At 47.2% G+C, this 24,553-nt stretch overlaps 1 protein-coding gene across 2 annotated transcripts in view; it reads right to left on the reverse strand.

Annotated features, from left to right (window-relative positions):
• Window positions 1-24,553, reverse strand: part of TRAM2 (translocation associated membrane protein 2) — an 80,217-nt gene that overhangs the window by 29,823 nt on the left and 25,841 nt on the right. For both annotated transcript variants that reach the window (XM_032340251.1, XM_032340250.1), the window contains exon 2: window positions 9,086-9,149. In XM_032340251.1, the coding sequence (XP_032196142.1) occupies window positions 9,086-9,149 (64 nt within the window). The remainder of the gene's footprint in view (window positions 1-9,085; window positions 9,150-24,553) is intronic.

The following is a 24,553-nucleotide window of genomic DNA, read 5'->3' on the forward strand; positions in this document are numbered from 1 at the left end:
CAGTCTGCTATGTGATGCCAGTCTTTCAAGCAGGAGACAAGGGTAATTCCCGCCAGGCAGCACAGGGAACAAAAACACGCCCTGAGCCCTGGACAAAGGCGTTCCGCTGAAAGAGGCCTGAAAACCATCTGTCTGTTGGGAGTGTACAGGGTGGTGTGTCTCGTCCTACCAGGGACCGTGGGAACAACAGCCGAGCACTGGTGGGGCTAGTCCCTGGCCTTCACATTCCCAGCTACAAAATGCCACCAGCTGCTTGGGGCGATAAAGCCACCATTGACGACCACGAGAGCCTGGGATGTGTCCTTGTCACCTTCAAGGACTACAAAACAAACCCTTCTCCTGAAGAGCTCCCGCCCCCGCCCAGCCTTTTTAATCAAGGGGAGCAGCAACAGGTGGGCTCGGGAATGCACAGCGACCACCACCTCCACTCACACACAGCCTTACAAACACAGCCATGACTTCTTGGGAGCTACCACACAGCTCGAACCCAAAGCTACCCCGTGGTACTCCTCACCTCCCTCCACCCGCTCCCCCCATACCAAAGTGTTCTAGAACAACCAAAACTGGGAGAGCAGAGAAAAATGCAAACGAGTTCAGGGCTGAGTGTGTCCACAAGCGCAGGGCCATGTGAAAGCCTGCCTGGTGCTTTTTATGAAGGACACTGAGAACAGCACTTCTCAGTCTTCACAGGAATCACCTGTGGATCTCCTTAAATAGCAAGAGCTGGGGGCACCTGAGTGGCTCAGTGGGTTCACTGGCTGACCCTTGGTTTCCACTCACGTCATGATCTCATCGGGCTCCACGCTCGGCCGGGAGTCCATTTCAGATTCTCTCTCTCCCTCAGCCCACCCCCTGCTCGAGAGCACGTATACTCTTTCTCGCTCTCTCTCTCTCAAACAAATAAATACATGTTTTTTGTTGTTTTTTTTGTTTTGTTTTTTTTAAAACAAGATCTGACACAGTAGTTGCATGGTGGGGCCTGGGAGACTGCATGTCTAGTGAGTCCCCAGACAATGTGAACAGTGTGGGGCTGAGGACAATCTGAGGGGCAAGCCCTTGAGAGGACTCTCAGGGCTTCTTGTATTCAGGAAACACATGGGCTTGAGACCAGGACCACAGCTCTCAGTTTTGCAGAAGGTTGGAGACAACAAATGTTAAGCAGTGCTCCCGAGACCACTGAGCCAATGAGCGGCACAACCCAAAACAACCTCATAAATGTTAAGCCCAGCTGGGGTCACCTGTTTTAGGACAGAAGAAAAGCCAGCGACCTTGAGTCACTGGGCGAATTAATGGCACAATGCAAAACAACCTTGTAAATGCTCGACCTTGTAAAAACCCATCTGGTGTCACCAGCTCTGGATTGGAAGGGTCTGTGTAAAGAATCTTTTTCTGAGCTTTTACGTTCTATTTCTGGCCATAACACTGACACTCTGTGGTATTTTCAACAGGAAGAAGACTTGGAGTCTAATGGTAAGACCAGAAACCGGGCGTTTTATTCCTTGCCAGAGCTGGACAGGGTGTGTGGTTGCCAGATAAAACCCAAGGCGACTGGGGCACCTGGGTCAGTTAAGTGCCCAACTCTGGGTCTCAGCTTGGGTCCTGCCCAGAGTGGAGCCTACTCAGGGAAAAAAAAAAAAAAGCCAGTTAAATTTCAGATTGATAAAGAATAATTTTCTAGTATAATTATGTAGCACGTATAATCTGGGATATACTCATAGGAAAAGAGAAAACAGAAAATACTCACTGTGTATCTGAAATTCCAAATTTAACTGGCAGTCCTGGATTTCTGTTTGCTAAGTCTGGCGACCCTAACAGGATAGCAAAATGGGAATAAGGACAGTAGGGATTTGGTAATATGGAACACTTCCTGCTTCACGGCTGTGGACTGTAAAGAAAAACACAAGGATGCTGGCATGGTAGGCATTCCATCAGGAGGCGCACAGCTTATTACTATAACAATAATGCCCATTTCTCTGACTGGGGCTTAATCTGCTTAGCCAGCTCGTTATAATGGGACAAAATCATACGCTTAGGGCTGGTATTATGAGTTGAATTGCATCCCTGCAAATTCATCTGTTGAAGTCCTAACCCCTGCCACTTCAGAACGTGCCCTTATTTAGAAACAGAATCGTAGCAGATGCCGTGAGTGAAGACGAGGTCACAGACTGGGGTACAGTGGGCCCCTAACCTAAAGTAACTGATGTTTTTATAAAAAGAGAAAACGTGGACGTGGAGATCCCATATGAAGAGAGGCATTTTCTGCTGCCACAAGCCAAGGAACCAGAAGCCAGGACGGAGGGCTGGGACCAACCCTGCCCCAGAGCCTGCAGAGGGAACATGGCCCTGCTGATGCCTTGACCTTGGACTTCTTGCCGCCAGAACTGTGAGACAATGAATCTCTCTTGGTAAGCCACTCAGTTTGTGGCACTTTTGTGACCTTAGCCTACAAACCGATGCAGGGAGCTGGGAGGAGGGAAGAGAGAAGAGCAGAGGCGAGAAACTCATCAACATTACCTTTAGTTATTGTCTGCAGAACTTGACAACCTCAGCCGAGGAAAGACGCAGGGAGTCAGAAATGGCAGACTGTTTTTTAATGAACACAGTCACTGCTCTACTAAAATTCAAATTTAAATGTCAAACCGAGGGCTGCCTGGTTGGCTCAGTCAGTTAAGCGTCTGCCTTGGGCTCGGGGTCCTGGGGTCGAGCCCCGCAACAGGCTCCTTGCTCAACAGGGAGCCTGCCTCTCCCTCTCCCTCTGGTCCCCTGCTCCTGGTCTCTCTTTCTCTATCTTTCTTTCTATCTCAAATAAACAAATAAAATCTTTAAAATAAATAAATGACAAACTGAAAAATAAGTAAATAAATGTTGAATAGAGCAAAGTTACACAAAATTTAAAGAAACCTTAGAAATCAGAATTTACCCAGGTTATACTAAAAGGGTATGCTCCCAAGCACCCTCGGCCTCAAAGAGATTTGGGAGGAGGGTTCTAAAAATCGCAATCTCAACAGACCCATTATTGTGAACTGCTGTTTTCCCTGGAGGAGTTTGCTTTCCTCCTGTACTTACAAACCAAACATGACCATACAGAGCTGCCGTGTAAGGAGGCCCCACACCAAATGAAGCAAGCTGTTCTGATTTCATTGCCACTCTTCATTATTTGCTTGTCATATTTCAAATAGCCCCAGGTGGCAAGATTTAAACAAGAGATACTATTGAACAATACTTCATCCTCTCTTCCTAGAGTAACTGAAACCTCCTCGTTTCAGTATGGATTATAACGTACCTTCACCTTTACCAAGGCCTTGTTCTGGCCTGGAAGGGGATGCCAGGAGCATTATTCAATAACCGCACCCTAGAAAAATGCCAAACCCAGCTGGCCCCGTCACACTGGCCTTCGTTCAGGCACTAGAATGTGCCAAGATATTATTTCTCACTTGAGGCCTTCACACATGCTAATCCCTGTGCCTGGAATGTTCTTTCTTCTGCCTGGACTCCCCCTCCCCCCCATTGCCCCAACACAACTTGTCACACATACTCAGCCCCAATGTCAGCTTCTTGGCAACATCTTCTGTCCTTACTTTTTTCATCTTTCTTTATCACACATACGTTTTATTCCCTTCACCACCTCAATCACAACCACAATTTTTTAATTGTTTACTCGTTTATTATCTATCCCGCCCTAATAAACAGTGAGCTCTAGGAGTCAGAAATCAGACATGTTTTGTGCACAAAAAAAAATAGGCACAATGATCTACATATTGGAAGAGAGAGCCCAGAAATAAACCTATGCTTCTATGGTCAATGAATCTATGAGAAAGGAGGCAAGAATATACAATGGGGGAAAGACAGCCTCTTCAATAAATAGTGTTGGGAAAACTGGAGAGCCACACGCAAAAGAAAGAAACTGGACCACTTTCTGACATCACGCACACAAATAAACTCAAAATGGATTAAAGTCCTAAATGTGGGACCTGAAACCATAAAAATCCAAGAAGAGAACAAAGGCAGTAATTTCTCTGACATCAGCTACAGCAACATTTTTCTAGAAATGTCTCCTAAGGGAAACAAAAGCAAAAGCAAACCATTGGGACTACAGAAAAAAAAAAAAAAAAGCTTCTGCACACCCAAGGAAATAGTCCACAAAACAAAAAGGCAACCTACAGAATGGGAAAAGATACTTGCAAATGATCTATCTGGTAAGGGGCTAATATCTAACATATGTAAAGAACTCCTACAACTCCATGCCAAAAAAACAAATAATCTAATTGAAAATGCATAGTCAACCTGAACAGATATGTTTCCAAAGAAGACATACAGATGGCCAACAGACAGGTGGAAAGTAGTAACTCAACATCACTCATCATCAGGGAAATGCAAACCAGTACAACAAGAATACCTCACACTTGTCAGAATGGCTAGACTCAGACAGAAAACTAACAGGTGTTGGTGAGGATGTGGAGAACAGGGAACCTACATGCACTGCCAGTGGGAATGTAAATTGGTCCAACCACTGTGGAAAACAGCATGGAGTTTCCTCAAAAAATTAAAAATAGAAATGCCATAGACCCAATAATTCTACTACTGGATATTTACCCAAAGAAAGAGAAAACAGTCACTCAAAAAGACAAGATGCATCCCTTTGTTTACTACAGCATTATTTATAGTTGCTGAGACATGGAAGCAACCAAAGTGTTCATCCATGAATAAGGAAGATGTGGTGCATGTGTGCTCGTGTGTGTGTGTCTATACAAACACAGAATATAAGAGAGAACAGAATATTACACAGCCCTAAAAAAGGATGAGATCCTGCCATATACAACAACAAGGATGGATCTAGAAGGTACTATATTAAGTGATATAAATCAGAGAAAGACAATACCATATGAGTTCACTTATATGTAGAATCTAAAAAAACAAAGGAAATGAATAAACAAAAAGCAGAATCAAGGGCTCTTAGGTAGCTCAGTCAGTTAAACGTCTTGACTCCTGATCTCAGCTCAGGTCTTGATTTCCAGGTTGTAAGCTCAAGCCCCGTGCTGGGCTCCACACTAGGCAAGGAGCCTACTTTAAAAAAAAAAAGGGGGGGGGGGGGGGAGAAGAAGATGAGGAAGAAAGAAAAAAAGAAAAAAAAAAAAAAAGCAGAATCAGTCCTATAAATCAGAGAACAAACTGTATTGTTCTCTGATGGTTGCCAGAAGGGAGAAGGGAAGAGGATGGGCAAAATGGGGGGGAGGAGTAGGGAGGATATAGGCTTCTAGTTATGGAATGAGTAAGTCACAGGAATGAAAAGCACAGCATAAGGAATATAGTCAGAGATATTGTAACAACACTGAATGGTGACAGACTATAGCTAGACTTGTGGTGAGCCCAGCAAAATGTATAAACTTGTCTATTCACTAACTTGTACAACTGAAACTAATGTAACATTGTATGTCAGTTCTACCCAAATAAAAAAATTGAAAATGAAAATTAAAAACTTTATGTCACTTTACTCTTCTTGCTTCTTCATGGTTTCTGAGAGCTCGGAATTCTTACCGCTTTGTTCATCGATTGTTTTTTAATAAAAATTCCAGATTGTTTTTTAATAAAAGTTTTTTTTTAATTTCTTAAAAAAAGAGAAAGAAATCAGAAATGTTTTATAAATTACTTAACCCCCAGGACTTGCAGTCAAGGAGGCACATACACATTTGTCTGGATTGATTGATTAATTCATTAATTATTTAAAACAAACAAATGAGGGGTGCCTGGGTGCCCAGTTAGTTAAGTGTCTGACTCTTGATTCCAGGCTCAGGTCTTGATTCCATCAAGACTCTTGATTCCATCTCAGGGTCCTGGGATTGAGTTCCGTGTCAGGCTTCAGGCTCAGCTGGGAGTCTGCTTGAGGATTCTCTCTCTCTCCCTCTCCCTCTGCCCCTCCCCCTGCCTTTCTCTCTCACTCTCTTAAGTAAATAAATAAATCTTTAAAACAAAGCAATAAGGGGCACCTGGGTGGCTCAGTGGGTTAAGCCATTGCCTTCGGCTCAGGTCCTGGGATCGAGTCCCGCATCGGGCTCTCTGCTCGGCGGGGAGCCTGCTTCCCTCTCTCTCTCTCTCTCTCTCTCTCTGCCTGCCTCTCTGTCTACTTGTAATCTCTCTCTGTCAAATAAATAAATAAAATCTTAAAAAAAATAAAAATAAAATAAAAACAAAGCAATAAAATAAATGAGAGCATGATATGATCAATGGTGGCATACCTCCAAATCCTGGCAGGAAGCACTTCATGCTCAGAGGTTCCAGGTTCAGCCCTGGAGCCAGAAGTCTACCTTCTCATCCCAGTGGGAGACAGGTTCTTTTAAGGTATCAATTGCCTGCTAATTTCTCTGGGAATGTTTCAAACTCAAAAATCAACTCTCTGCTTGTGATCTGGCTTTACACACACAGGCATATCTCATTTTATGGCCCTTTGCAGACACTGCTTTTTTTTTTTTTTTTAAACACATTGAAGGGTTAATGTGTTTAACCCTGTGTCAAGCAAGTGTGTTGGTGCCATTTTCCCAACAGCATTTGCTCACTTGCCTCTGTGTCACGTTTTGGTAACTCTAAAACTATTTCAAAGGCTTTTGTTATTATTATGTTTGCGGCAATCATCTGTGATCAGAGATTATAACTCCCTGAAGGCTCAGATGGTGGCTAACATTTGTTATCAAGAAACTACTTTTTACTTAAGGTGTGTACTCTGCTTTCTAGACTTCATGCTACTGCACACTTAACAGGCTACAGGAGAGTGTAGACACAGCTTTTATATGCACGGGGAAACCAAAACATTCACCTGATTTGCTTTACGGCACTATTCATTTTACAACGGTGGTCTGGAACCAAACCCACAGTATCTCCGAGGCCCTTCCTACAATAAAAGCATGCTCTGGTCACCCGCGCATCAGCTCCTGGAGTCCTCAGGATCATGCTTTCTCATGCTAAATTAATAAAGCAGTGTTGGGTTATGATCTGGCATCCCATATAAATGGACTTCTGGGAGAAATGCAATGAAAATACCAATACAACATCTGATAGCTGGATCTCTTTATAAATTAATACACTGGCATTCTAACACTAAAAAAAGAAAAGGCCTGTTCATTTTAAATTTGAAAAACAAACAAACAAACAAACAAAAACAACCCTAAAAACTTAGGACTTATGGGTCACAAGAATTAGATGACAGAGGGTATTCTGACAATGCATATATATATATAAATGCATATATATATAAAACCTTTAAAATGTACCTAGTACTTGACCCTGAAATTCCAGTAATAGGAATGTATCCTGAAAAATAATCATAAATGCACATTAAAATTTAGTCCCAAGGATGTTTATAGTGGCAGTGTTTAAAACAGAAGCTGGAAACTTAAATATCCAATAACACAGGATTGAACAGATAATCTGTAGTAATCCCTATTAAGAAATACTCTGCAGTTTTTCAAAATATTTTACTGAACAGAATAATAATTAATGGCATGGGAAGAAGGCTCATCATCTACTAAAAGCAAAAATAGTGGGTTATGAATCAATAGTCAACTCTGGTGGTTAACTGGGTGATGGTGTCCTGTGTGATTTTTATCTTCCTATGTTTATCTACATTTTATAAATTTCCTCAGTGTCACATGTCACATACATGTATTTTGAAAAACGTTTCTATACAAAAGTAAATTTCAACCAGTCACAAAAGGACAAATACTATATGATTCCACCTACATAAACTACCTAGAGTCATCAAATTTCATAGTGGCAGGAAGTAGCAAGGAAGCTGTCGGAAGCTGAAGGGCAGGGGGTGGGGTGAGGAGCTACTGCTTAATGAGTCCGGAGCGTCAGTGTTGCGAGACAAAGAGAGTTCTGGAGATGGACGGTGGTGACGGTTGCACGATGTGAATGTGCTTAACGCCCCTGGACTTACACTTAGAAAGGGTTATAAAACGATGGTAAATTGTGTTACGGGTGTTTTATCACAACTTTCTTAAAAAACAGGGAAAAAAGGGGACGCCTGGGTGGCTCAGTTGGTTAGGCATCTGACTCTAGATTTCAGCTCCGGTCACGACCTTTGGGCCCTGGGATGGAGACCTGAGTTGTTGGCTGCACTCAGCAGGAGCTGAGCTGCTGCTTGAATTCTCTCTCCTTCTCCCTCCCTCTGCGCCTCCCCCTGCTCATGCTCCAGTGCTCTCTCTCGCTCACTCTCCTTCTCGCTCTCTCCCTCTCTCAAGTAAATCTTTAAAAAAGGGGAGAAAAGCTAAATGCCTTTTTAAGTTAGTAAATCATATGGACCACTGGATCTAGAGGCAACTGAGGTACTAGGATTTTCAGGAGACAGGAATAGCTCGTGTAACACTGTGTTCCGACTTTACTTCAATTTTAATAAAAGAGCTGAGGGACAGGAGCAGAGAAGGCGTAATCGGACCTCAGACCACACGGCACCGAGTGCGACAACCCTCCCTGCCTGCCAGGGCTGGAGTGCGCCAGGGACGAGGAAGCATTGGCCTTGCTTCCTCACCATCTGCACTGGCCATGGGGCTCCTGTCTCTCCTTTCCTGAGCATGGAGTTCTCCTCCTCTCTCTCTAGTGCCCCACAGCTTGACTCTCAAATAAGGGAATGGATCGGACTGCCCCAAAGCCCAGTTTCCCCGAGTCTACATCCTCTGGAGGCCATGGGGTAAGGGACTGCTCCCAGAATCCTTCAGCGAGTCACTGGGAGAGTCAGACAAAGAAGAGATTCTCCTCTTGAAGACAAGATGATTCCCCTCTGTACCAATGAAGAAAGAACTAGATTCAGCAAACAGAAATTCCTCCAGTATTCACCAAGAGGTTGCCCAGCACTCTGCTACTGGAAGAGGGGTGCAGTGCCCGGTTCCTGATGGTGGGACTGAGGGGCCTGAGAGGGCAGAGGCGTGGGCCGAGGGCTGCACGTGGCTTGAGGCTGTCTCTTAGCAGAGCTAGGATGTGGGAGGCTGAGCTTTAACAGCTAAGAAGACCGTGCATGTACACAGGAACAGTAAGCTTTCCAAGGCCTTCCGAGTTCACGGGGCCAGGGCAAGACGGGGACTCGTGCTTTTCTTACCTGCTGTAGGCACGCTAACGTTATACTGAGGTAAAATAAATAGGAAGGCAGTCTTGGCGGTGACCTGTAAAAGAAAGGAAAAATGTTCCAATTCAGCTTCTTGGCCACGTCGAAAGAAACAAGGGGATCCTGCTACCAGCCCCCAGGGCCCTTTCTGTTTGCATCTCAGACCTGAAGGCCTGTCCTATCACAAAAGGTAGAACTGTTTGTTTGTTTGTTTCCCTGTGTTTCTTGACTGTTCCGCCTCCCAGTGCTTGCACTAAAAACAAACAAAACAACAACAGGGGGCGTTGGGCGGTATCTAGGCTTGTACTTGCTGCAGATAAAACCACAGGCTGAGAGCTCGGAGGCTGAGAGCTCAAAGGCTAAGCACACAGACCCGCCCGCCATCCATTCAAGTATTGAGTAAGTCAGTCCTAGGCACGGGCGCTGTGGAAGACAGGAACAGGTAGAAAATGACTCCGACTTCAAGAAGTTTCCATGGAGCTGAGGTGTCCCCAGCATGCTGGTTAACCACATGCTGGCCAGCAGCCCCAGAAGTCGACACCCGAGCTTCAGAAAGCGAGAACTGCAACTGCGAAGTTCACATCCACTGTGCCGGGGGGGTCCGGGGCAAGACGGAACACCCCACGCAGCTGGTTGTTTATTTCGAAAGCTGCCTCGAAAATCTCACTTGGGCTGTGCCTGGTTTAGCCTGCCACCTGGCTGTTACCTGCCAAATCAGTACTCGAGCAACTACGTCTGAAGGAAGAGCGGACCGAACATGGGGATTCAAAGCTTGGACTTAAGGATCGAAATGGACTACCTGGGTTCACATGCAGCCTCTGCCATGAGCGAGGGGTGTGAACTTGCACCCTGAGCCTCAGTCTCCTTGTCCACAAAATCAGGGACATCCGTGGTCCTCCAGCTGCTCTGGGTGGCACTGGCCCAGCTGCTAGTGCGGTTTCAGGCTCCCCAGATGTTTCCGATGTGCAGCTGGGGCTCAGAAGCACCACCCACACTGTTCCGAAGCGGGGGACACCTCAGCAATGACTGACTGCTTCTCCTCTAAACAAAAAGGTCTGAAGCCTGTACTGTGGGGGTGGGGGAGCACACTGGGCACAGCAAAAAGCAGCGTGGAACTGAGTGAGTGACACATTGCAGGCCACTCTCCCGTCACCAAGCCCCACGTCTCTGCAGCGAGGTGTCCTTTGCTCTTTGTCCACAGCAATGCCTGAGGCTTCGCATGTGTTTGTGCTGTTGTCTGGGACGTGCTTGGTCATGCTCGCAGGGAAAAAGTCAAATGAGACTAGGGATAAGAAGGCGTTTTGGAAAACACAAAGCCCTATCCGAACACACAGGTTTTCCCCCGCCTCCACCCCAAAAGCTTCCTACTGTGGTCCACAAGACCTTTTTCAGGGGGCTCCCAACCGCCCTTCTCGTCCAACTGCCTGTGTTTCTTTAGAACAGATGGACACTGTTTCTGCCAAAATGTGCTACTCACTACTTCCTTTTGGGGGTTTTAGTCCCTCGCACTTTGTATCCTACTTCGTTATACTCCCCCCTCCGACACACACACACACACACACACACACACACACACACACACACCACCAAATCCTATTGATCAGAATCTGATTTATCCGTCATAACCCAGCTCACCTGCAGCCCCTCCGTGAAGCCTTCCCTAACTGCTCACGGAGTCTGAGGACACCTTCTACTGGAGGCACCTTGCACTGTGGCCCCCACACCACCCTCTCTGTCTCCTCCTCTTATTTCTCCTCACGTGCCACTCCCTGCACACAGGGACTAACCCAGACGCACACGGGAAGGGCTCAGGAACCACTCCATGGGCAAGACGGAGAATGGAAAGCTGAGTCTGGGCTGGCTTGCTTCACTCAGCTGTTCTGTTCCCACTCTTTCACGAGAGCTGCCCCACTGCCATCACTCTGGCCGTCCTCTCTGTCACTGCGCTTATCACCCCCAGGATCCTTCTTGACACCTTCTGGGTGCTAACCCACCACATGCCATCATGCCCTCATGAAGCCCCTCCCCCACCACCACTGTAGGAACGGAGGGTCCCCTCCTGAGCTCCACTCCCGTTGGGCATCCTTGACCCAACTGCCTGACTCTGTACTGTCTGCCATGACTCCTCTGAGGGTAAGCCTTGTCTTCTCAGGCTGACAGCCCTGCGAGAGAAGACATGGGAGCCAGAGGAAGTGGGAGGAGGGAAGAGAGAGAAGGCAGGCAGACAAGAAGAAAGTATTGACCAACTACTGCACGTGTTCTAGGCACAAATCTCCATTCAGTTTCTTCCGGGAAACACACCCATCTTGTAAGTTTGTGGGATAGAGTGGGCCTCCACTGGGCCTCCAGTGAGCTTTTGGCTGACCAGCATTCCCCGCTTCCTGAAGGCATCAGCATTGCCTGGGGAAACACCTCTCCCCAGCTGTGTGTGCATGTGTATTTGTGTCCATGCATGTGTGTGTTTGGGGGAGGCAGTCACTCTGGTGACCAGCTTCCTCCTGGAAGGTTGACAGGGCCACACTCTCCCCCCAGGACAGAAGACCAGTCAATCAGACACTTTATCCTGGACTCTGTATTTGGGGCAGGAATGGAGGAATGGGCTGGTCAGTGCCGTGTGCCTACCCAGATGCTTCCTCTGCAGTTCCCACAGCCCTGCCCTGGAGCACCCCAGAGCCCCATCAATGGTGCGAACCCCCAGAGAGCCTCCTTAAGTTGGCCAGAGTCCATTTCTGTGATATAGTATAGTTCCATTAGTAGAGTCCTGGTGTTCAACTCCAGCTGGCACATTCGAATCCCTGGGAAGCTTTTAAAATCTCTATGCCTGGGTCACCACTAGCCCACCAAATCTGACCCTCTGGGGCACCGGCCCAGAGCTCTCCCATGGGCAGCCAAGTCTGTAAGCCACTCGGGCAGAGACTAGCCCTCACCATCTTCTCGGGGCAAGCCCGGCAGGCCAGTCTCTGTCTTGGAACTTGTCCTGGGCCCTTCACAGAATTTAATTAGTTTATGTCTTAAGTACATTTTTATTTTAATTTCTAAAGAAATACATACACTGAAAGCACTGAACAATTCAGGAATACATAAGAACCTCACATCCCCTCTGCGTTCTTTGCTTTCTTCCCTTCAGCAGCCCATACTGACGTCTCCCTGCACACGTCTGACGCCAGCTCTCTGAGAGCTCTTCCTACGCATGTGTCCATTCGGGATTCATTTCATTTTATTTTTGACATTATGACTTGAGCTGTGTTTATGTAACCTGTCCCAAGGGATAAAAGAGTGAAAAAAATGCGAAAGGAGCTACACCTTATAAGTAACATTTAAATCACATTTTTAGCTCTGTCAGCGAAACAGTTACTGCAGGATCCTATAGGCCAAAATACAAATCTCAACATATATCAAAGTATGTGAATACAGTTAGCTACGTGGAAAACGTTAGGTCAACTTCCGTTGACTTGTGTCAACATACAAACACCTGGGAATATAATAAAAACTTCCTGACACATCCTAGCATTTTCATTAGATTTTCCACAGATTCACCAATATTGGATACCAAAAAGCTCAGCTAAATAAGACAGGATCGGATGGTGTATATAAATGTATATAAATCCACTACTCTAACTCCTGAAAGAATCCTCCCACTTTTTTTTCTTGAGGAAGACAGACATTTGGTGTACGGGCTCTACCTGTGTTCTTTCCCTAGCCCTGACAGCCACATCTTGTTGTTCACATTAGTTCTGTTCAGTGAAGTCACTGGACACTGGGTTAGTGGAAATACATGGGAATACATGGTCTCTGGTCACAACATTTCCATCAAGCCATCAATATACAACCTTGCTTATGTGTGGTTTTGTTTAGAGATGCTGTATTTAGGGGCACCTGGGTGGCTCAGTCATTAAACGTCTGCCTTTGGCTCAGGTCATGGTCCCAGGGTCCTAGGATTGAGCTCTACATGGGGCTCTCTGCTCAGTGGGAAGCCTGCTTCCTCCTCTCCCGCTCCCCCTGCTTGTGTTCCCTCTCTCGCTGTGTGTCTCTCTCTGTCAAATAAATAAATAAAATCTTAAAAAAAATAAAGATGTTCTATTTAATATATACAGCTGAAGAGTGAACACTGAACCCACGTGCAACAGCACCACAATTCACGCCTACAGAGGTTGATCTAACACAAGTATGCTCTCGGTGGGGCATACGGGAGCCTCCTCATGCTTATCAATGATAGACAGCACTTGTGCACCCAGGCTGAGAACCATTTTAAACAGCAAAATCAGCAACGAAACACATGAAAATGCAAAAAAAAAAAAAAAAAAAAAAAAATGCGGCATAAAATAGACCACAAAAAGGACACTTGCTTACAACAGGAGGGCTGAAACTAGAAGGCAAGCCATCGTCTTGCTTGACTTCAGCTGGGAACGTGCTCGTGGGGGTGACTCAAAGTTTCCACTGCGGTGTGCATGTCCACAAATGACTACAGAATCGCCCAGTGCTGACTGCAGAGTCACAGATAAATTTTAGGGAGTAGGTGCATCGGCAGACACGAAATGTGTGAAGGGTGAGGACCGACTGTGTTGGGACAGACCTGACTGCCAGCTGCACAAGGACCAAGATATTTTCCTTTGCAACGCCTTTCTGAAGTATAATTTGCGCACTATAAAATTTACCCATTGTAGTGTACAGCTTCATGGGGTTTATCTTTACTTCCTTTTAAATTCTCCCTCCACTGCAAGAGAAGTACGAGGGAAGTGGGGGTCTTAATGTCTCGGTTAGCTTCGATCCATAGCCTGAAGTAGGGTCTAAGGACACAACCAGCGCTTAGTAAGTGCCTGTTAAATGAATACAGCGACTCAACAGGGGAACCAGGATTGTGCCTGTCATCTGCCCCCATTTACGCTCGGGTCATGTCCTTTCTCCTCCCCCATCCCTGGGTCCCCGGTGCTGGGCCTGTCATAGGGTATCTTGTAAATACCTACTTGATGAACTAACACTGCAAGCAGCTGTAATAGTAACCACAGATGAATGCTTAGCAAATGTTTTCTGAACATGAGTCTCACAGAATAGGATCTAGGATTCTGATTAAGGCAAAAACACCAAATTCCAGTATTTTTCCATCCCCAAGCCCCAGGCAGCAGCAGGAGAAACCATTCTGAGCCATACACCTTCTCCGTCGGCAGCCGCGCTTGCTTCCACTTTACTACGTCTCAGCCAGCTGATGTCAGTTTCCTAGCTTTACAGACGAAGAAGATCAACGTGCGGCCCCAACACACACAGTGGCCTCCCGACACCTCACAGCTTTATAAGCAGAAAAGGCACGTTCCGTTTGACTCTTAAAAAATGTGTCCCCAAAACAGATTTAGGATATACACAGTACGGCACATAAAACAGAACGGCAGCATGAAAGAGAAGCAGGAGAAGACCAAAAACTATCTACCAGAGGCAAAGAGGAAGAAGAAGGAAAGAAGCTGATCCACAAAAATGCAGTCCAGGAATTCCTTCTCCTTGGCTAAGGGCAGCCAGAAATTCGGCTCAATGCTCTCCTGAAGCCCTCTGAAGGGGGAAGGAGTGATCTGCTCCTTCATTCACCATGTTCACTAATTTAAAAAACAAGACTACTCCAAAGAAGCAGTTCTATTTCTCCAGCATAAAAACTACTCTCTGTGCTTAAAAGGTCTCTGTGCAAAGGAGGTCCTTTGGCACCTCCAAAACCTCCCTCCATAACCCTCTGCCAACCTCAGAGCAAGAACAGAGCAATGACCAAGTTCCCCTCCCGCAAGTTCTCGTTGGGTTCCCAGAGCACGCAGGGCTGAGAAACAGGAGCCTATTAAAGATGTCATTCCAATTATTTCCCATCTCTCTATGGCTGTTTATAGGAAACATTATGGGGTTTAATAGCATTTTAAATGCCAGGCTCAGTGGGTGAAAGGTTAAAAGTGAAAATGTGCTAAGATGCTAATGCAAAGGGAGAACACTAAATTATGTAGGAGGGGCCATATCTCCCTCCCTCCCTTCTCTCTCTCTCTCTCTCTCACACACACACACACACACACACACACACACACAGAGCTTCACTGAACTTTTTCACTCAGAGCGTCCAGCACATGACTATGAAGCCATAACAAAACTAAAACCAGTCCATGCGCCATAGTCTCTTAGGGGGACACGGAGCTGAGCTCTTGCTTGCAAGGAGACCAGAGATGCTAGGCAAATAGCTGCTTCCAGCAAAGCATGCTGGACTTGGATTCCAGGCCCGGGTCTGCTGCGGGGCAGGGGGTGACCTCACTGGACCCCAGTTTTCTCACCCATTCGCAACAACAGTTATGGCAGTTAATGTCATCAAGTGCTCGGTCAGCACCTGGCATGGTCCTACGGGCGTTACCTAAATTATTGCATGGAATGCTCACAAGAGCTGTATAGGAGAGATACTAATAATATCCCCATTGTCCAGATAAGGTAGAAAGGACCAGGCCAAGTCAGGTAGAATGGATGTCCTGAAAGATCCTCTCTACTGTCAGCTCTTAAAGGCTATCACTTCTGGATCCCACTTCCCATCAACCCCCAGGAGTACAGCCTTACACAGATAACTTGGGGAGGTCCTCCCTCAAGTCTGAACCGTATTACTGCTCCTCCACCTTGTGGGGATGGGGCCTGGGTATCCCGTGTATCTGACAGAGCAAGAAAGCAAGGTCTCTTGAGCTTACCCGCCAGCCAGCCAGCCACAGACCCTATGCACACCTAGGCTCCCCAAATGCCCCAAACTGTTGTCTCTCCCGTGCGAATTGAGATACAGGCACCAAAGATAAGAGAGAAGAAACGCAGTGAAAGCAAACTCATGGCTTTCCTCTTAGATAGCATTTCATCCTCGGGTTTGGCTGGTTCATTCCTTGGCAGACACAACCAAGCGTGGGCGCTTGGAAGAGGCTGGGCTGGAAGACCAACCACTGAGGACAGGAGAGGGTGTGAGGCCTGATTCATAGAAGCAACTCTGTTCCAATGGCTGCTGCCCAACGACCACCACTCCCACCTCGGGACTGGAACACAAGAAGCAGCATGTGGAGAACCCTGACCCCCTGAGGGACAGTGGGCTCAGAATCCTTCCTCCTGAGAAGTTTATGGAGGGCCAAATGAAATGTCCTTGTCCCCCAGCTCAGCCAGATGGGCTCAACTCAGACTTTCCCAACACTGATTTTGCATCTTGCTGCTAAGGCAGGAAAATTTCAGTCAGACAGGAAAACATTTGAAAGTTACGCCCAATTGGTGGGGAAGATTTTTTTTTTTTTTTTAAATAAAGAGTCTTTTAGCCCCTCTTTCCTGGAGCATTTGTTCCCTGAGGCTCCTGCTTCTGGAGAACCCCAGGAGTCCAGCCGGTCACCTACGCGCACATTTTTATGACCGGGACTCGATGTACACAGTTTGTGGTCCCTCGGTCACTCAACAGAAGGCAGATACAGCTGGAACAAAGATGCTTTTCACTCCTGCTTTCTGAAATTCTCCGTTTGGGATGACCAGAAGCTGGCGGGGAGGGCCGGGTGCCTGAAACCAGGAGGCAGAGTTCTGACAGTACCTTTCTGTGTGGTTTTTAGCAACGCCTAGAGATTCTGGTTTTCTCACTTGAGAAATTGCCTTGATAGAAGAATTTAGCAAAGCTACACAAACACACACACACGCGCGCGACAGATTCTCAACAAGCCCATGTTCACAAAGCTGAACAGACTTACCCTTAACAGTCACACTCCATATTGGATTAAAAAATGACAATGAGTACTTTTGAGAAAAGTCCATAATCAGAACAGTGATGATAAAATTATGTTACCTGCTTTATTATATGCATTGGTTCCAAGGTCTACATTTTATACTGGGATAAACGGGAATTTAGAAAGGGTCACTCAAAGAGTTTCAGAAATCTCTGAAGTTGGACTTTAAAAAAAAAAATGCATCTGAAGATTAAGTGTGTCACGCTATCCATCCCCCATTTGGGAAGTTAGTTATGGACCGAAACACAGGAGGGAGCCTGTGGGAAAACAGCTCTTCCCTACGGCCTTTATATCCACCACAGAACGATCACTTCAAGAAGACTGCATATTCAAGCAATCTATGTCTGCACAGGTTGAACTTGACCTATGAGGTACTTACGGACAGCCTCAGATAACATACACACTTTCCCATGAAATGTATTTTCTCTCAAGGCCCTAACATATACACTTCAACTACCTCCTCAAAAAAGATCCCTGGATCAATACTTCCAGTCTCCTATCTGACTACATACTTCAGTCTCCTCACCGCCCCCCATCCCAATACCTTTCCCCGCATTCGGATAGCATGGCATACTCATAAACAATGCCATGTGGAAGTTAAAAACTAAAGGAAAACAATGAAGCATGCACCCAAAATAATTGCTAAAATATCGGTATCCTTCAGAAGCATTTCTCTTGGGCTGCTTGGCAGAGTTCAGATCACTGGCCACACCGTCTATATTCCTAACACAGGAGTGAGTGAAATATTTTTAAACATGACCAAAAGCCACCTATTCAGAGAGAATATAAATATGAGAGAAATACACAATTAAAAATCCAAAAGGAAAAGGAAGAGGCTCTGGAGTGTGGGATTTCGGGCTGCAAGACTGGGTCCCATTTCAGACTAGACTGCAGAAGAGGGGCCCCTGCCAGGGACAAGATGTCGTCTCTGCCGCAGTTTTTCATGAAGCCTGAGCGCCATAAAGCAGGATGCACAAGGAGGGGGCAATTTGAATCGTCACAGATATGTCTACGACAGCAAGTCACTGATCTGATCGTTGCCCGTGGTCAAGAGTGGGTGCCAGGGAGAATCACCCCCAAGGCCCTTGGGGCAGTTCCTGGCATCTGGGAAATGAAAGGATTATCCAGGGGTTCTCAAGCCTGACAAGGCAGGGCCCAGGTGTATTTGCCTTCACCTGCTTGCTTATACTCAGGAAAGGAAAGAGGAGGCAGAAGGTGATCTCTCCGTGGCAACCATTTGTAATTATTCTCTATCGCCTGGAAAGTTTCCTATTCAAAACGCCAGTGTGTCAGCCTCCATGTTTTGTCTGTAGAGCCAGCCATGGGGACTAGAGATTGCTGGGAAAACGAACTGTGAGTTCACAGGGATGGAGTGAAGTAAAGCCATCTCCACGGGCCATAAACCAGGCCTGCCAAGGGGCCGACGGCTGATTCAACCCAGGGGCCTTTAGGTGCCTCCAGTTTTTTGTGTCGGGATGCCTCAAGAGAGGCCCGGACTTGCTCAGCACGTCCACCTCTGCCCATATTTAAACTGAGCACACCAGAGCTAGGAGGCAAATAAGTGAGTTTTTAAAATAAGCCATTCTGTAGGAATTTTAAACGTGTGATCTCTGCTGTCCCAGTTTCTGCACATCCTAACTACACTGACGGGTGCCAGTCTAACACCAGTAAGAACCATCCTCCTCCACACACGGCAAGGAGTGGAGGTCTGGCCAGGGAGCCCCCGCTACTTGCCTCTTGATTCTGCGTCACCTTTGCTCCCTACCATGCTCTGTGTCACAACAATGCCTCCCGATCCTATGGGACACACATCATAGCCCCATCCTGGCCTGGAATCCAGCCTGTTTTGCAGGGGTCTACAAAGACCCGTCTAGGACCACCTGAATGACAGCACCTGATACATAGAATTTAATGATGATGATTTGATTCAAGTAGATTAAATCAAGGCCAAGAAGGTTAATGAAAAATGTCGAGCACTCAGATATCCCTATTCATCAGCAAATAACATTCACAGGGGATATTCCAAATCATCTGCAAAGTGGAACAGGAAAATAACAACGTAAAAGGCAAGAGTTCCCAGAGAAACGTGCTACAGATAAACAGAAAATACAAATCTCACCCCAAAGTCACGGCCCGAGGTAAACACTACCACACTGTGCCCCCAACCAATCCCTCCATACCCCTAAACCTAATAAGGTCTGGGCAAATGTCAATACTTAGGTATAATGCCGTCTCTCCTACCCCCTACACCCCCCAAATATACAAACATATACATTACCACAGAACTCATTTTACCAACAGAAAGTGGTATTTTAGGTGCAACTGGGGGGAGCAGTCAGTTGAGCATCGACTCTCTGTTTTGATCTCGGGGTCATGGGATCAAGCCCTGCTCTGGACTCCCGTGCTCAGCGCAGGGTCTCCTTGGGATTCTCTCACCCCCTGCCCCTCCCACCATGCTCTCTCTCAAATAAATAAATCAATCCCTGAAAAAAAACAAACAAAGTAATATTGGGGCACCTGGGTGGCTCAGTCATTAAGTGCCTGCCTTTGGCTCAGGTCATGATCCCGTGGTCCTGGGATTGAGCCCCACATTGGCCCCCCTGCTCAGCGGAAGCCTGCTTCTCCCTCTCCCACCCCCCCTGCTTATGTTCCCTCTCTCATTGTGTCTCTCTCTGCCCAATAAATAAGCAAATATCTTTTAAAAAAAATACAAAGTAACATTTTAAATAACATCTACAAATTGGGTGTGCTTTTTCTCTGTCCAGCCTCTCTGCACCCCAGGGGCCTGACTGTGACCCCACACAAGGTAAAGACAGTCCGGGAAGAAAACCATCCATCAGAGGGTAAGCCTGGCTCCCCGTCTGAACTCACAGGGGATCCTCAGGAGCTGACAGGAGGCTACAGGCCCCTCATACAAGGCTTGATGTGGAACACCCTACTTGCTAATAAATCCAGGCCTTAGAACAAGAGCCAGGAGGCCAGGTGTCCCCCCCTGCGGGGCCCACTGGGCAACTCTCTTTCAGGGGGATACAAAAAGGAACAGGAACTGCCTGGGACACCGGTGACCTTAAGCCTTGGCCAAGAAACACAGATAATCTCCATGCAAGACAATCACACAGTGAGAGCTGATGGAGGGGAAAACACAGCCACACACAGACACACACCAAGTGGGAGGGAGAAAGGAAAGACTCCCTGCTAATAGGGCCCTGGGCGTGGGGGTGCGGGTCTGTTCCTTTTACTCGTTAGCCACTGCTCTGTCTGCCCTAGGCAGGAACCAAGGCCATGCCCTGCAGAGGGCAGATTAAAGGACTATCCTCAAGTGCTCTTTCTGGGAGAGATGACAGATCCTATCTTCCTAAAACACTGCAGGCCTTGTTCTACAGTCCCCCATGACTCCCGAGTGCCTAGGAGAGAATCAAGCCCCTGCGTGGTTTCACAGGACCTACAGGTACCCCACTTCACCTTTCCAAGCTTCACCCCCTCCAAATCCTAGACACAAGAATGCCCCCTCCCCCTCCTACTCCAAACACCTATCCCAGGCAGGAAAGACAACACCCAAATGGGGAGCCCAGTCTGATAAACCAGTATGTAAAAGCTCACTTCCAACACAACGAAATGATCATTATTAGAGGGCAGAGTAGTACCCCTTATCTATGAGGGATATGTTCCAAGACCCCAACTGGATGCTTAAAATTGCAGATAGTACTGAACCCTCCATATACTATGTTTTTGCCTATACAAACCTATATGTCTCTGCTATTAACTTATAAATCAGGCACAGTAAGAGATTAACAATAACTCATAATAAAACAGAAGAATTATAACAGGATGTAGATGAGTTATGTGAATGAGGTCTCTCTCAAAATATCTTAGTGTTCCGTACTCACCCCCCTTCTAGGGATGCTGTGAGATGGTAACACGCCTACTTAATGACATGAAGCGACGGGAATGACGGGGGCCTTGTGACACTGCATCAGGCCATTACAGATGGTCTGACGGTCACCTGCTTCCGCACTGCAGTGGGCGGCCTAACAGAAACCACACAGATGGGGGGACTACCGCACGCGCAAGCCGTTCAGCAGATGAGAGGGGGGTCCCCTGACTGAAGTGGGTCCTGAGTGCCCCACAATCACTCCGTTCCATGGAAAACATCACCAACAATGTTCTCTCTCACCTGTATCCTGAAGGGATCAATGGGCCAAGACAAGACAGGAAAGGGGCTGCTGGCACTAAGGAGAAGTAGGGGAAATACGAGTCCCCGGAGAAACGAACGGTCTGTGTGTAGAAGGTGATGAGGCTGGAAAGCTGGCAGGAAACAGGTCTATTAAGGGTCTTTTACGGCAGGTATAAAACCGGACTTGATCCTACCTGCAGGAGGTGGAACGGGGAGATCCGCACGGCAGGGGGCACACCCCGCTCCAGCTGTGGAGGTGGGCTGGGGGGGGAGGGGACCCAGAAAGCTTAGGAAGGAGGTTGCTACAACAAGGGGTGACACAGGCCTGGTGAAGGTCATGGCACAGACACGGGACAGTGATGGGTAATCTTTGGAAGATTCGATGGCACAATAAATTAAGGTGTAAAAGTAGAGGGACTGAGCTAAGCCGGCAAGACATAGAGTTTGGGGGGGGGGGACATAAATTGTAGGTAAGTGAAGGGGAAGACTCAGGGTGTAAGAATGATCTCAGATCACGCTCGGGAAGCAGGCACACAAATGTATAATCTAAGTAAAACATGCAAGGTATCTGGATGGTTACGCAAAGTATTATAGATGGTGGGGGCACCTGGGTGGCTCAGTCAGTTAAGCATCTGACGCTTGAGTTCAGCTCAGGTCATGATCTCAGGGTTGTGAGATCGAGCCCCATATGGAGCACCACCCATGTGCTAGGCTCGGAGTCTGCTTAGATTTTCTCTCTCCTTCTCCCTCTGCCTTACCCCTCTGCACACACACACTCTCAAATAAATAGGTAAATCTTTTAAAAAAATGTTGTAGATGGTGGTATCACCAGCGAGAACAGCAGAAGTCCAGGGCTGGGGACTGAGAAGGACCAGCCAGAGGCCAGAGGATACCAAGAGGCCCCCAGCAGCCAAGGGTGGCCAGCAGCAAGGAGTCAGTGCTCACCACGGGGAGGCCTTCAGGGAGAGAGAACAAGTCAACTTGGGGCTGAGATGCAGGCTGCACAGCAGGAGGGTAGGGGGTGGGAGGGCTGGGGGGGCAGCAGTCTATCAGACTTAGTTGTTTTTTTTTTTTTCCCAATGGGTCCCAAGCAGTGGGAATGGTGCTCAGCACACAGTGAGGTTTCAATCAGTATTTGTGGAATGAATGAATGCATGAAGAGTCCATTAGATTTGGGGACCGGAAGGCAACAGGGGACTTTGGAGAATAAAAGTTACAGAAAAGGGGGCGGGGGCGGAAGTCAGTGTGCGTAGGTGAATGTGAAGTGAAATGAATGTGAGGTGAATGTGAAGTGGAAGCGGGGAGACAGAGGTCTGTACTGCATGTCTGGGTGGCTGGGAGCTAGAGGGGAGGCTGGGGTGGGGAGGGGGCAGGGAGTCAGGGGACATGGTGGGAGATACTTAAACCTATAGGTGGTGAGGAGAAAGACCACGGAGAGAAGAGTGGTTGGGTATGCAGAAAAGTAGGGGGAACTGGAGAGGAATACATCAATCCAAGGGATTTCTTTAGGAAACAGCATCTAGAACCACAGGAGGGGGATGCTTGCTGGGGGTGGTACTGGCCCTGACCAGGTTCCCCACCAGGGCCCACCCCTCCCCGTTCCCTAAGATCCGTGTTCCCTCTGATGCTCTGACAGTGTCTAGATACAAATACCAGACAGAGAGAAGATGTTCAATCAATGTGCCTTGAATCAATGTAAAATTCAGAGAAAGGAAAACAGAAGGGAAAGACTACTGAGAACTTGGTAGGGGAGAGGCAAAACCAAAATTAAAATCTCCCCCATTATATTCACGGCAGGACTAGAAAATGTTTCTGCCCTCTATTTAATCAATTATTTTTGTTAAGATTTGAGAGATAAGGGAGGAGAGGAGAGAAAGAGAGAGAAAGTACATGCTCCTACGTAGGGGGAGGAAGGGGGAAAGATCTCAAGCAGACTCTTGGCTGAGCATGGAGCCCAACCCCGGGGGGTCGATCCCACCACCCTGAGACCCCACGACCCTGAGATCATGACTGAAGCATAAATCAAGAATCAGATGCTCAGCAGACTGAGCCACCCATGAGCCCCAAATCAATTCCTCTGAACCAGAGCTACAGTGTTACTCTCCATGGCCATAACTTTACTTTTCATTCATCTCCCAAGAGGGAGAGGCCAGGCCACCTGGATGGATTTATGAGGATGGCTGTCCTATAGGTTTCCAGGGAGTAAAGGTTACAGTGCTGGCTAGAAGGCCAGGAAGAGGCCTCTGGCTTCCTATCATTTCATCAGTCTGCATGGTCTCTGGCCAGGCTGATGGGGCTCTTGGAATCAGAACCCACAGACACACAGATAAGCGTCTGGCTGTGGGCCAGGGTCCACGTTCTGAGACCTGCAGTGGCTGCGGTCACAGACACAGGGGTGATTCAGGGCTCTTTCCTGGATCTTATAATGGCCCCACCAGGTTTTCTAAATGGATGTGTCAAGGAAAGCAGTGTTGTGTTTGGGGGGGGGGGGGTGCACACACATGTATGCCTGTGTACACACACAAACACACACACACACGTGAGCTAAGCTAGCTGCTAGAACATTTTTCTCACACTCCAGAAACATGTCTTTGCTTAGCAACATCTCCAGCAAAACAGAATTTAAAAATATATAAAATCAACACTTCCATCAAAATATTCGAGTGCATGCCTGGGGCAAGGCACAGTGCTACAGGAGACAGAAAAACTCGGAAGACCCACTTCCTTCCCCCAGAGACCAAAATCAGGAGCTAGGTGATCCTAGCCCATCTAGGACCCATGTAGCCCAGCTCCCTTATTTCAGAAGGGATGAAACTGACCACCTTTTATTGACCATTTACTGTGAGCCAGGCAAGGCTGAGGCACTTTATCCTCATGCAACCCTCAACAACCCTACAAAGAACAACTAATGTGAAAGATCTTATTAAATGCCAGGCATAAACCCCAAACGCAATTACCTCGTTTAACCTCCCACTCTAGAAACACTGCCGCTGGGTCTGATACTGTTACTACTATTATTTACGGAGCTCCTACCGCATGCCAGGAGCTGCTTTAAACTCCTACAGAAACCATCTCATTTCACCCTCCCAGAGGCCATATGGTACCGAACAAGTGAGGCTCAGGAAGCTTAAGACACCTGCTCAAAGGCACACAGCTAGAAAGCCCAGACATAGAACTGGATCTCAAGATCCATCGGACTGTGATGCTGGAATTCTTAGCCGCCATGCTGCCTGAGCAATGGCTCTAAAAACTCAGGATCAGAGCAAAACTTTGATCCATGAAAAGTGAGTTTTAAGACAAGATCAGGGCACAATTAGGCAAAGGACAAGGGAAGGCTCTCATCCTTTCTCAAGGCAGAGACTGCACCCCCAGGGTCCTTGGCACAAAGGAAGGACTCAACAAATATCAGTTACGTACTCTGGGTTTGGAGATTGATGAATATTCTCTGTGAAGACTTCTGGGAGGGACTGCGCTAAGCCGGCAAGACAAAGAGTTGGCGGGGGGGCAGGGGAGACATAAATTGTAGGTAAGTAAAGGAGAAGACTC

The sequence above is a fragment of the Mustela erminea genome, chromosome 4 (genome assembly GCF_009829155.1).
Source record: "Mustela erminea isolate mMusErm1 chromosome 4, mMusErm1.Pri, whole genome shotgun sequence".
Classification (NCBI taxonomy): Eukaryota; Metazoa; Chordata; class Mammalia; order Carnivora; family Mustelidae; genus Mustela; species Mustela erminea.